At 47.7% G+C, this 13,564-nt stretch overlaps 1 protein-coding gene across 3 annotated transcripts in view; it reads left to right on the top strand.

The window, feature by feature from the left end:
* The window catches only part of TWSG1 (twisted gastrulation BMP signaling modulator 1), a 39,018-nt gene that overhangs the window by 13,511 nt on the left and 11,943 nt on the right, over positions 1-13,564 (top strand). For all 3 annotated transcript variants that reach the window (XM_006262854.4, XM_059724247.1, XM_019490338.2), the window contains exon 3: positions 9,868-9,967. In XM_006262854.4, coding sequence (XP_006262916.1) covers positions 9,868-9,967 — 100 coding nt within the window. The remainder of the gene's footprint in view (positions 1-9,867; positions 9,968-13,564) is intronic.

Below are 13,564 nucleotides of genomic sequence, written 5' to 3' on the forward strand. Positions count from 1 at the left end.
AATAGAGAAAATCCCACACAACTTACTGATTCGTTTGATGCACTGGCTGGGGGAGTACTTAGTTGATTGCACGATTTCACAATGATTACACACTTAATTCATACAACACAATTTTATTTTAAAATTCTTTGCTACACATATAACACTGCTTAGCTTTAAGAAATACCACAAACATTTAGAACACAATAACTACATATATCAGAAACAATGCTCCGAATGCACTTCCTTCCCAAACAATGCTATAAGAATTAGTATTACAAAAACAACTACAATTACAACTAAAAGTTAAATTTGAATCAATACTATTATTTTTCATAATATACTTACAATCCTAGAATTCCGAGAAGCCAAACACCTAAATATGGTTTCATTCCTCAGTAGTACAATTTAATGGGTTGGCCTCAGTAGTACGGTTCAATGGACTTGCCTCAGCAATACGATTCAATGGGCTGGCCTCAGTACTGATAGGACTAAGTCCCCTTCCTTCAGTCCCTTTCGGGAGCTCTGCAGCTTCAGCGTGAACTAAGAGATTCGTGTTCATGGAGAGGGTGGTTCAGGTGATCAGTCTGATCCGGTCTACACTTGCGATTCTTCCTTCATTGTTCTGCAAGTGAATTTACCTCCAAATTGGAAGAGTAGGTTACAGTTTTTATTGAGTGAGTTGCCGTCTAGGGCCCCTCCTACCCAAACCTGTCACTACCCCCAAATTTGGGCTCGGATCTTACTCAGTAGATTCTCTTGCTTAGTAATTAGTTTCTTTTGTTGATCATTTTAATTACTTTGGGGAACTTCCATATTACTACAAGTGACCTTTTCTTTCCAATTTTTTCAAAGGCCCTAGGGTTTGATCTCTTGGAATTCGGGATATTTGCTTAAGGGTCATTTTTAGGTTCTCTTTGTTAAAGGCCTCTAAAGATAAAATTCAAGAGTTAAGACTTTGAGCAAAGTCAGGACCTTCCGCACGTAGACCAAAACAATGGCCTAGATAAGGAGATAAATCTTGTCTTCTTCCTGAAACTGGCTAATGGGCAACTATTACAAACATTCAAACTATTTCATTCAATATGACAAAGTTGTATTTTGTGCTGTGATCTAAAACTACATCTGCTGTCCAGACAGCTACTATTTCCTAGTTTCAGTTGCCCTATTTTTACAAGAGATCTTAGTGTCTGTAGGATTGTGTGAGCTGCAAAGCTGGGCACTTTTGTAGGCTTTCTGAATACACAAGTGGTGGTTCAATGCTAGGAAAACTGAAAGTAAGCATAAGTGTTATGTGAAGCTTTGGTCTGTGATACAGTTCGGAGATTTGGCCTGATTCAGAGGCCAAATCACCAAATCTGAATCGAATTGCAAGAGGGGAGAAAACCTCCGAATTGATATTGAAAAGATTCGGAAGGCAGTCTTTCAGGGGAACATAAACTGAGAAGAGAGAGGTGGAGCGGGGGGGAAGCATCCGTAGCTGGCCTGTAACTGTGATCTTTCCCGAGTCCCCTTCCAATCACAGTCATCTGGGGGAGGGACGTAGAAATAGCATATAAGCCTCTGTTTGCAGGCTTTCTGTGCCTTCTGTGAGCTGCTTCTGCTTGAGCAACAGTATCTGAAAGGTACTGAACTAGCTTGGCTTTCTATCTAGTCAGTGTCCTGCTAGTTTCTGTTTTTGGAAAGGAACGTATATAGCTTACTAACGAGAATCCTTCCACTTATCTCAATCCAATCCATTTCTTTCAACTTATATTTGTTCTTGTTTTTTCCCCCCCCACTTTTTAAAAAGAAAGCTGTGTTTTCCCTGACAGTGTGATCCATCACTGTGCAGGAAAGTACATACATTACACACACTCATACACATACATCATAGGAGAAGAAGTCGGATAGAAATTATTAAACACAACACAGAAGAAGTTTGGCAGTCATACATTAGAGAAGAAGAGGAGGAAATATTATTAGTTAGTTACACATACAGACACATTTTCCAGCACAGGAAAGATTAAAATGAAGTATGCTGGAAAGGCAAGTACAAGGTCTTCTGGTAAGGGAGAGGGAGGGGCTGGGTGGGGATAGGGGGAGAGCTAGAGCTGCAAGATTCTCCCTCCACCTCCTCAAACATAGATGCATTCTCTTTCCTGGCAGCCATGAGTCTTCTGCTAACAGTGGGAGCAAGGAGGTGGGAGCAGTACCTGTCCCTGCACCTGTACAACCTCCCCTAACACCAGAAATACCCACCAGCAGCAGAATGACAGTCTTCTCCACCCTAATTTCATCTCCCAGCATTGAGCCTCCCAGTGCCAGAGGAGGAGCTGGATCTGGAACCAGGAGACCTGAGTGCCCTAGCTAAAGAAATTCTGGGGACCAAGAGAGAATCTGAGTTTGTGCTCCACACCCTTCAAAATTCTCCTAGAGCCAGGTCTCCTTATCAGGAAGGCATCTCAGAGGAGGTTGTGGGGGCAGGTGGCTCAGCTTCCCCTGTTGTTGTGCCTCTGCCTGCTGAGGAGGGGGATAAAGCAGGATCCCCACCCTCAACCCAGAAGCGGCGGGGGGGCAGTGTAGTGTGGGATCATTTTGAGGTGGTAAGTGATCCCAAGTATGCTATCTGCCAGCACTGCTGAAAGCAGATAGTCCAGGGCAAGGAGGTGAAACACTTGCAGGGGGACAGGGCTGCCAGTGATGGTGCCGTCACTATCACCCAGCTGATTTCAAAATGCAGGAAGGTGGCGGGCTACTTCCACTGCAGCATCAAGGGAGGCAAGATGCTGTGGGAAAAACAGGCAGCTGAGCATCCGACAGCACAAAATCATGCAGGATGTGGACACTCCATGGAACTCCACATACCTGATGCTGGAAAGGTTGGCGGAGCAACAGAAGGCCATCCCTGAGATGGCCTTGCTCACAGAGATTGGGATCAATGGTCCCCTTAACAGAGCTGAATGGGGTGCCATCTCCCAGATCTTGGTGGTCCTCAAGCTGTTCCTTGAGGGCACTGAGACCCTCAGCACTGGCGATACCCTCGTTAGCCAGGAGATCCCCACAGTGAGGGAATTTGAGAACCAAATGGAGAAGTTCCAGGGGATCAATGTTCCTGGCTGAAGTAAGCTGCTATCACCAGACGTGCAGGCACTGGTGAGGCGGCTGAAGGGGGGCATCAAAAAACCGCTGGATCTGTTGCAGTCCAGTACAGTCCACATGCTGGTGGACATGTGTGACCCAAGGGTGAAGGGGAGCATGTGCACTGGCAGCACCAAAACCCTCAGTCACTGGATGGAGGTGCTAGTGAACAGAGTCAGGGAGGCAGAAGGGCAGAGGCGAAGGAACATGGAAGAGGGGGATCCACTTTCCGATGCCAGCCCTCATGGCACCAGCCAGTCTTCTCCATGCCAGCCGCTGCCAATGTGGGCCAAGGGTGTAGCTTCAATGTTGGGGTCCAGATGCATCAGACCCCAGGCTTGGACAGGTAGCGCCAAGGCTTCAATGGCTACCCATCTCACCAAGGACATGGAACTGCTGGGCAAGCCACAGCCAGATGTGGCAGGATCTGGCCACAGTTGCCCAGGAACACCTGTCCTGTCCACCAACCTGTGTTCCGAGCGACAGGGTGTTCAGCATTGCTGGGGATGGTGTGACACCCCCCCTGCTTGGATCCTGGTTTAGTGGAGCAGCTGGTGTTCCTGAAGGTGGACCTCCCGCTGTTGGGGTTCCCCAAGCTCTAGGTGCAGACAGAGTAAATGTCACCCTCCTCATTCTGTCTGCACCTGTTTCCATTTTTTTAAATCCAATTAATGCCCCGCTCGCTGAGCTGGAGCGGCACTCACTGCATCACCAGCCAGTAGGGGAAGAACACGTCCCTGCTGAGCTACTGTGCCAGGACGAACTTGAAGGTATAGGCAGGTGCTATGGGGAAGGAGGAGGCCCCAGGTCCTGGGCATGACCATTAAAACAGCACTCTACCAGGGTTGGGAGGCCTGGTGGGACTGCCGGTGGTATGGCAGCCCCAGGGTATGCCAGGACTGAGGATCCCTCTTGTGAAAGGCAGGTAGGAGGTGCCATAACCCCCAGCCACCACACACACTCACACAGTCTTGGCTGGGGAAAGCCCAGACCCGTCACGTCTTTGATAGGCCTGAGGCTTGCTGGTTGCAGTGGAGTTCTGAGGCTCCAGGTGAGCTCAGCTTAGTTGCCTGGGATGCTAGCTTTCGGCTTGAAAAACACTTCATCAGGCTGAGGAAGCACCTGCAGTTGGTGTGTGTGTGTGGGTGTGTGTATGTGCTCTTCCTGGATGGAAGGACTAGTAAAGAAGCCAGAGGCTGGCATGCATTGCAGGCAAGAAAGCCAGTCAGTGAAAATGGAAATGGAGGCGTCAAAGGCTTTGAGAGAGAGGCTGGGGTAGCAGGGAAGGGTGATATAGCAGGTAAAAGTAGAGTGGTACCTGGGGAGTCAGATGCCTGGCAGGTTGTAGTATATCATAAATCCAATGTCTATATTGAGTCCATGAGTTTCTGTGCCTAGGAGGCTGATGAAGTGAAGTTCTTAGGCCCGGCTATGAAAAGTGGTTTGTAAATTCCCTTTCAGAATCAGGCCTGAGAGACTGGAAACAGAGGAGTTTTTTTGTGAGAAATGTGCCACCACAGGTAGTTGGGTATTCTTGTCTTTGATAGATTTTGGTGCACAGTTTGTGAAAGTACTAGAGATTGTTGGCAGGTTTTGTTTTGAGCTGTAGGAAGTTGGCTTCTGGTGATGAGGTTAGGTTAGCAAGGTTCAGTGCTTGTTTGAATTTACAAACCAGTTTTCACAGCGAGGCCTATGAACTTCACTTCATCAACCTCCTAAATACAGAAACTCATGGACTTGATATAGACATTGGATTTATGACACACTACAACCTGCCAGACATCTGACTCCCCAGGTACCTCTCCACTTTTATCTTTTATATCCCCCTTCCCTCCTACCCCAGCCTGTCTCTCTCACCCCCGACGTCTCCATTTCCATATTCACTGACTAGCTTTCTTGCCTGCATTGCATGCCAGCCTCTAGCTCTTTAACTATTCCTTCAATCCAGGAACAGCACAGACACCAACTGCAGGTGCTTCCTCAGCCTGACGAAGGGTTTTTCAACCCAAAAGCTTCCTAAGACATATTTCTCTCACAATTCAGTTGTTCTACTAAGAGATACCAGATTGACCCAAAGGACCTCGTCTGCCAGTGCCATGCCCTTAGAACAGTACCCCTATCACCTGTCCCCAGTCAACTGACCAGAAGGACACAGGGCCCTTGGCAGTGGGCACATCTAAGCCCCAGGGCTGGAGCTGGCAGGGAGAGTTTTCTGGCAGCTGCTGGTGAAGAAGGTCGTGCAGGAAAGGAAAGAAAAGCTCTATGACAGTTTGGCTGCCTGAGATGCTGCTACTAGAGTTACTGTGCTGCTTACTAAATTATCACCTGTTGTTATTTAAAGTGGTGGACTGGACTGAGGCTGTAGGGGAGGAGGAGCCCCAATTGGGGCGCACTTCCATGTCGTGTAGAGGCCCCAGCTCCAGTGAGGGCGCGCCTTCACACAGACACACGGTATCACACATGTCATGAGTTTTGCTTGTCAGCAGTCTGAGGTGCTATTTCCCAGAAACCCCTGGACCTGTCTCCTTGAAACCTGGCAGGCTTCATGGCCTCAGCTGGGGCTACCATACCTACAGTTTTCACACCGCTGCACCTTAATGCACACACGTGACATGAGTTTTGCTTGTCAGCAGCCCGAGGTGCAGTTTCACAGAAACCCCTATACCTATCTCCTTGAAGCTTTGGCAGGCCTCATGCCCTCCAAAGAGGCTACCATTCCTACAATTTTTAGCCGAATCAGCCAAAAAATGACAAAGTTATAAATACTTCAGTGATTCTCCATTATACTCTATGACCGAACCTTCCAGAGCTGATTCAGCTGAATTGATTCGGGACAGTGATCCGAATTGAATACTACCCTATTTGCACGGGCCTAGTAAGCATTCGGTTTTTTGCAACAGGGCACCTCTGCCAGTTTTCCCAGGTGTAGGTCCAGAGAGGAGAGGGTTTGTCCTCTAATTGCTTCCATACTTACCAATGTGGAAAAAAGTGACTAGTATAGGCAAATTTAATAAAGAAGCCTCAACAAAAGTCTGTTCGTTCTGGTATGTATCACTGGCTTCATTTTTTTTTTCCTCTTAGAAAAAAGAAAGCTAACACATGTTCTTTGTAGCATGTGGATGTAGTCTTTCTGGACTTCAGCAAGGCCTTTGACACTGTCTCCCACCCCATCCTCATTAAAAAACTAGGCGACTGTGGCATCGATGCCTACACAGTCAGATGGATTGCAAATTGGCTGGAGGGTCGTACTCAGAGGGTGGTGGTGGACGAGTCATATTCAACCTGGGGGAAAGCGGGCAGCGGAGTCCCCCAGGGCTCGGTCCTTGGGCCCACACTGTTCAATTTCTTTATCAGCGATTTGGACGACGGGGTGAAAAACAACCTGTTCAAATTTGCTGATGTTACCAAAATTTGGAGTGAGGTGGGCACGTTAGCAGGGAAGGAAAGACTGCAGAAAGACCTGGATAGGTTGCAGGGGTGGGCTAACAAAAACAGGATGCATTTCAATACTGACAAGTGCAGAGTGCTGCACTTGGGCAGTAGTAACCAGCAGCACACTTATAAGATGGGTCATCATTGACTCCAAGATGAACATGGGCCGACAATGCGAGGTCACGGTCGGCAGGGCTAACCAGACCCTATCGTGCATCCACAGGTGCATCTCAAGTAGGTCCAAGGAGGTGATCCTCCCCCTCTATGCGACACTGGTCAAGCCACAGCTGTAGTACTGTGTCCAGTTCTGGGCACCCCACGTCAAGAGGGATGTGGACAACATTGAGAGGGTCCAGAGGAGGGCCACCCGCATGATCCGGGGACAGCAGGGCAGACCCTACAATGAGAGGCTATGGGACCTGAACCTGTTCAGCCTTCACAAGACAAGGCTGAGGGGGGACCTGGTGACCGTCTATAAACTCACTAGGGGGGACCAGAAGGGTTTGGGGGCGACCTTGTTTCCCCTAGTGCCCCTGGGATAACAAGGAATAACGGCCACAAGTTGTTGGAGAGTAGGTTTAGATTAGACATCCGCAAGAACTACTTCACAGTTAGGGCGGCTAGGATCTGGAACCAACTTCCAAGGGAAGTGGTGCTGGCTCCTACCCTGGGGGTCTTTAAGAAGCAGCTCGATGCCTACCTGACTGGGGTCAATTGAGGCCAGTTTTCCTTCTGCCCAGGCAGGGGGTCGGGCTTGAAGATCTACAAAGTCCCTTCCGAGCTTACTTCTATGATACTATGAGTCTATTATATCCAAGTGTTCTTGACTATTGATGTTGTTTCTGTTTATGTTTCAGTTAAATCATAATGATGTTGATGATGGCAAATAATTTCCCTTTCCCTCTTTAGATGACAGTGGGCACGTCTACACATTCATTAATGTGCCTTTGCTACTGCACATGGAGTTTAGTACCCCTGGGCATTTTTAGACGTGTGAGAGACTTGGCGCCGGGTGCTTTTGAAAGCACCTGGCCCTGTCTCGCATGCATTTGTATAAATGGCAAAATGCACATCAGCACTGAGAAAATGGCAGTGGCGCATTTTTTAACTATAACATGACAAAGGTGTTTCAGTTCAAAGGTGCATAACTGCCATTTTCCCAGGTCTGACATGCATTTCACCATTTATACAAATGTGTGCAACTCAACGCCTGGTGCATCAGCTTGTGCATAGAGCAGACTTGATTAATCCACTCTGCTTCAACATGCCAGAGATCCAGCACATTGTAGCACAAAAAGGTATGTATATAGGTACACATAAAAGTACCTATAGGTACATATAGGTCTGTAAAAAAGTATGTAAAAGATACATCTAATATGAGATACTAGATAAAGGTGAAGTAGCTGCGCTAATGCACGGTGGCAAAGGCAAATGGGGTTTTTTTACACTTAATGCACAGTAGACTAATTAGTGCATTAACATCGTTTTTGCCATGATGTGCTAATGCACAATAGAACAGTCCACTGCGCATTAAGGTGTTTTGTGCAGGCATCCTAAGTAAGAATTATCCCATAAGTGTATCAAAGGTCTGATTATCAATGATTTTGCTCTCTTTCTCTAACCATTGATTTTTGTCACTGTGACAGAGCAGCTTTAGTGCTCTGTCACTTTAAGGCTGGGGCAGCCAGCAGCCAGGTGTCTGATGAGAGCAGCCATTTTAGAGAGCTGTGATATAAGAGCAGAGCAGTTTGTGTTCAGGAGGGCTGGAAGCAACATCACCTAGTGGAGCTTCTGCTCTAGGAATATTTCAGAGGTGAGGCTATGGGGAAGGAGGCGGCCTCATTGGCCCTGGACATGACCTGAAATTGTACCCTGCTAGGATAGGGAGGCCTGGTGGTCCTGCCTGTGGTGGGACAGGGCCACTAAAATGCCAGGTTTGAGGACCATCCCAGCATAAGGTAGGTCAGGGTGCCTAAACCCCTGCCCCCACCTTCGGGTGGGCTTTGGAGGCAGTTCAGGACCAGGCATGCAGAGAAACTGCAACTGAGCCCTATGGGGTGGTAGACCCTGGAGGTGGGCCAGGCGCAGCAGGAGAGTGCTTCCTGAGCCTGCAGAGGTATTCTACCTCAAGCTCTGAGTAAGAGGGCAAAGTGGTGGGCCAGGCACAGCAAGCTTAGTACCACCTGAGCATACAGCGGTGGTTGACCCCAAGCTCAAATGGTAGGGTAGAGTAGCGAGGCCCTGAGTTTGGGGCGATGTTGTGAGAGGTAGTTGAGTTGTGGGGCGCAGTGGTGGGGCCCCGAGGTAGAGGAGGCAGTTGACAAGGGCTGGTAGGTGCCTCTTGACTAGAGGCCAGGTGCAAGACCACATATATGAAGGCCCGGCATGTGCCCCAGTTTGGAGGCTGGGTGCTAGGCCAGATATGGAAGGCCCGGTGTGTGTACCAGTAGAGAGGCCAGGTGCTAGGCCTGAAAACATCTGCGAGGGCGCTGGGACCTTGAGATCTGGTGGGGAGTGAGAGTCCCATGTGAGACTCCAGCGCTCGGGTCCCAGTGCTACCTAGCTGTAGGAAGTATCTGCGAAGCATGGGATATGTGTAGAGGTGGTTGGAGCATGTACATTTGGCCCTTGACATCAGGGTGGATTGAAGAACAGCCTCCCACCTATTAACATCAAGGCATGGCAGGAAAAAGAGGCAGCCAGTTGGCCCAAGGACAAAGGAGTGGGCTGGTCTACTGACTGGGCTGCAAGTTGGCTCCTTTTACCTTTAGTGACTGTGACAAGAATGCAAAATGAGAGAGATTCTTAAAGTTAAATAGTATGATGGGAATTTAAACATTTAGTGATATATTTCAGATACAAATTACTGCATAAGAGGCATTTGTCTTTGTCCAAATATCTTGGGTTCAAGTGACTTCACCATTATGGTTCTATCAGAATTCACAAATAGGTCATCTGCAGGCTACTTTTAATTCTAGGCGGTATGTGCATATTTATAAAGCTATCTACATGTTCTCTATTTTTTGAGACAGAAATTAAACCTTAGCAGCCAAACACCTGTGAATGCTTTGTCTGTATGCAAAATGATTTAGTTTATTCTGCAGTGTTATTAAGTTCAAGTATTCATGGGGAAAATGGTCCTTTCCCTCATTTTGTTTTTAATACTCAATAACTTGATATTGCAGACACTAATTAAAAATAAGTTTCTCAGAGATGCCTAAACTATTAAATCTTATCCTTTGTAAAAGAACAAAATAACTCTTGCTAGGGAAAGAACTGCTATGATGTGGTGTTCTGTATCTCTGAAAGCTCTGACGTAATGTGCTGTGTTTCTAGGAGTTGTGTCAGTGCCGACCTGGTGAAGGAAACTGTTCCTGTTGTAAGGAGTGCATGCTCTGTCTAGGCACGCTGTGGGATGAGTGCTGTGACTGTGTCGGTAAGTTTCATATTTATTGCCCCTGCTATTGATCATTGCCAGATCCGTATTTAGGTAATAAGATCTTCAGAGTACAGCTTGAACTATTTGAATGAAGTAACAGCACACTGGGTGTTGAATTATAAACAAATGTCAGGTCATTTTGGTTGGTGGAATTGTTGACTTGACTTGATTTTTTTCAGTGTCACGCTAATTGATTTACTAATTCTGATTTAAATCATTTCATCTTGTTAAAGCAGGCGAGCTCAACCTTTTTTGCCTGGTAGGCCGGATGGGCAATGCCCAGTCTGACCATGGTCCAATCTGACCAGTGATCCTGATCCAGTACCTGGGACAGATGCAGTAGGACTCTGTTCAGCCACATGGAGAAGGCTAGAGGGGCAGCCTGACCCTGATCCAGCTGTGTGGGGGAAGGAGCTCAGCCTGGCCCCAACCAAGGCCCACAGTACATGACTTGGCCTTCATACAGCTGCACAGTGTGAGGGGGCATGACCTGGTCCCATGGGGACAAGATGGCATGGGCCAGCCCTGATGCAGCATTCAGGAGAAGGGGCCGGACTTAGCCCCTTGGGGAAAAGGTGGCATGGCAAAGCCCTAAGCCAGCCATGCAGAAATAAGGAGGTAAGCGGCCCAGGTCCAATCTGGCTGTGTGGGGGAGGGAACATGGCCCTGCTCTAACCCACCATACTGGATTTGGAAATTTGGCAGCAGGGAGGGGTGCCAGTATTTATTGCCACTACTCTCCTGCTTCCAGATTTCCTGGCGTGTGGAGACTTGTGGACCAGAGATTGAGCATCCCTTTTTTTAAAGCAACTCTTGATACAGCAATTCCTTCACCAGATGTAATGACTGAATGCTGTGATGGTCTTCACATAGTGAAGTTCAATTAACTTATAATGCAGTTGCAATGTAGGGTCTGCTCTTGCGTTTACCGTTATGAGCAGAGGACAGCACTCTTGGATCCAGTCTGTACAAGAAATGTACCTGTTAGTGGTGTGAACTTATCTGTTTCTGGATAGTAGGAAAAATGACTGCTTCAACTATGAGCAGTACTAGTAACAAGAAAGTCAGGATGTTTGTGAGCAAGTGCTGCCCTTGTTTAGGAATGCCATCTTCTTGTTCAACCACTTGCTAATGGATCTCTTCAATAAAACTCACTGCTAGAAAGGTGAGCAACACATTTCCCTCTGGAGGTCCTCTTCACTTCTGTGAAAGGGGCCAGTTTCTGTTGTTCTATATGCCCCAGACTCACTATTTCATAAAAGACTTATGTATGGTGGGCATGGGGGCATAAATGTCCAAGAAGGAAAATGTCCATTTGGCATTTGTGCAAGTACTTGGATTTTATGAATCCTCCAAGTACTGCTGAACAGGGATGATTCCTGCCTTCCCAAGGGCATAGACTGTTTCTAACCCTGGAGGCTGCATGAAATTGAGACTAAAAGTTGTGTTGCTATAACGACCAACCTGGTGCTCATTTCTTTTCTTTTCTTTTTTTTTTTTTTTCATTCCTGTTGTGCTTTTGCCTTTATTTTTGGTAGGCTTTTTAGTGTGTAAATATTTAAATTTTTAATTGGGGTTATGTTTCACTTGTGTAACCTAAGAATAGGAATGTGTACTGCTTTGTCATGATCATGAAAATCTGTTCCCCTGGGGAAGTAGGATACTTCCTTGTGTTAACATTTTTTGCCTCCTTCAGAATGGAAGTTTTATCATGTGCTTAAAAGCAAAAGAATCCTAACCTTTACGGCTGTGATGAAGAGCTTCCAAACAAGAGTCAGGTTTGAACAGGTCTCAGCCCTGCCATTGCTTCATGTAATACTACCCTGTAGCACAGGGGTGGGCAATTATTTTGGCTGGAGGGCCGCTTACCAAGTTTTGGCAAGCTGTCAGGGGCTGCATGGGTAGCCCTGCCCCTTAACAGATGCCCTACCCCTTGGTTGCCATCTTGTGGCTGGATGTCCTACCCCCTAAGCCTTGACCTTTGCCACCAGAAGATCCTCCCCTTGTCCCCGGAAGTACTCCTTTCAGCAAGGGGTTTTGCCATCTCAGAACTGGAAAAATACTAAATTATATTCTAAAAAGCGAACATCTACAACCTTCATTAATTTGATTTCAAAAAATATTTTTGTCCTGATTGACATGTGTTTGTGTAGTGTACATAGAGCTGCACAACAGCTTAACATGAAGTGTTACTTTTGTATACTGTGGGGAGGGTGGGGGGCATGAGGAGGTAGGTATAGGTTTGTGGGGGGCTGTGGGCATGTGGGGTGTGGGGGAGGGTATGGTTGTGTCTATGGTGGGGTGGACAGGTGTGGGGTGAGAGACCATGTGGGTGTGTATGTGGATATGTGGTGTATCGGTGGATATGGGGTTTGTGGGGGGAGTGGCTGAGGCATGTGTGGAGGTGGGGGTCTGCATGTATGGCAGTGTGATGGGGGGTGTGGGTATATGTGTATGGCTTGTGCAAGGTGTGCGTGTGGGACTCGCCATACGAACAGACACACAACACACACCCCTCCCACTCCTGGCCCCAGGGTACTGGCCTGGGCCTCATGCTCCCGCAGTCCAGTGATGCAGCCAGGAGCAGCATGGTGCTGGAGCAATCTGTGGGTAGCAAAGCAGGGAAATGGCTGGGGGTGGGGTAGGACTGGGCTGCCAGGTCCTGCTGCCAGCTCCCCCTGGGTTCTACTGGCCCTGGCTCCTGTCATCTTTGATAGGCAGCCAGGAGCAGATAAAGATTAATTTTCTAAATATTTTAGGGGCCCCATGGGCCAGATAGAATGGCCTGACGGGCTGGATTCAGCCCATGGGCCATATTTTGCCCACCCCTGCTGTAACACCTGCAGGGTGGAATTAACAAGGTCTTGGTCAGTTTTATTACTCCATTTAAAAACATTCTTGATGGCTTCACTGATGCTGTCAGGAAAGTCAACTTTGTGTTGTCCTTGTGTGAACTGTGAGTAACAGCAGAGGCAGCAATTGCAGCTAGTAAATGTGAAAAGTGGTGACTTGGAAGGCCCTAAAAACAGAATGGGGTAGGAATAGGGCAGGGGTTCTCAAAGTTTTTATGCCGTGGCCTGGCAAACTGTGGTCCAGAAGTGGCCATGGCCAGGCAAACTGCAGCCTAGCAGTCACAGCTGACTGCAGCCGGAATTTCCAGCTGGCAGACAGGTAAGGATATCTCCACCCCAAGGCCGGTGCAGGTGGGCCAAACCCTGCACTACTGCTGGCCCTGCAGAAGAAGCCATAGCCTCTCTGCCCAGCTCTCGGGGTGGCTGCGGTTTGCCGTTCTGCAGCCACTTCCGGTCCAGCAGCTGACTGCTGTGGACCAGCAGATGACCAGGAATTGAGAACCCCTGGAATAAGATATCTGAGGATCCAATCACACTTGAAACAGCCAGGAGAGACTTTGGGGGTGGACAGAAAAGTAGAAGAAGGACTTTGGGTTTTTCACCTGACCTGAGATTTGTATATTAACTCATAATGTGTCTTCTGAGCATGTGGAGTTTAAAAATGTTTTAAAGCCCTATATATGCATGAGGGGGTGGTTAGAATTAAGGGTGCAGGGCAGCTGATAAGTGGGCTGTGGAGACT

This window comes from Alligator mississippiensis, chromosome 3 (genome assembly GCF_030867095.1).
Source record: "Alligator mississippiensis isolate rAllMis1 chromosome 3, rAllMis1, whole genome shotgun sequence".
NCBI lineage: Eukaryota > Metazoa > Chordata > Crocodylia > Alligatoridae > Alligator > Alligator mississippiensis.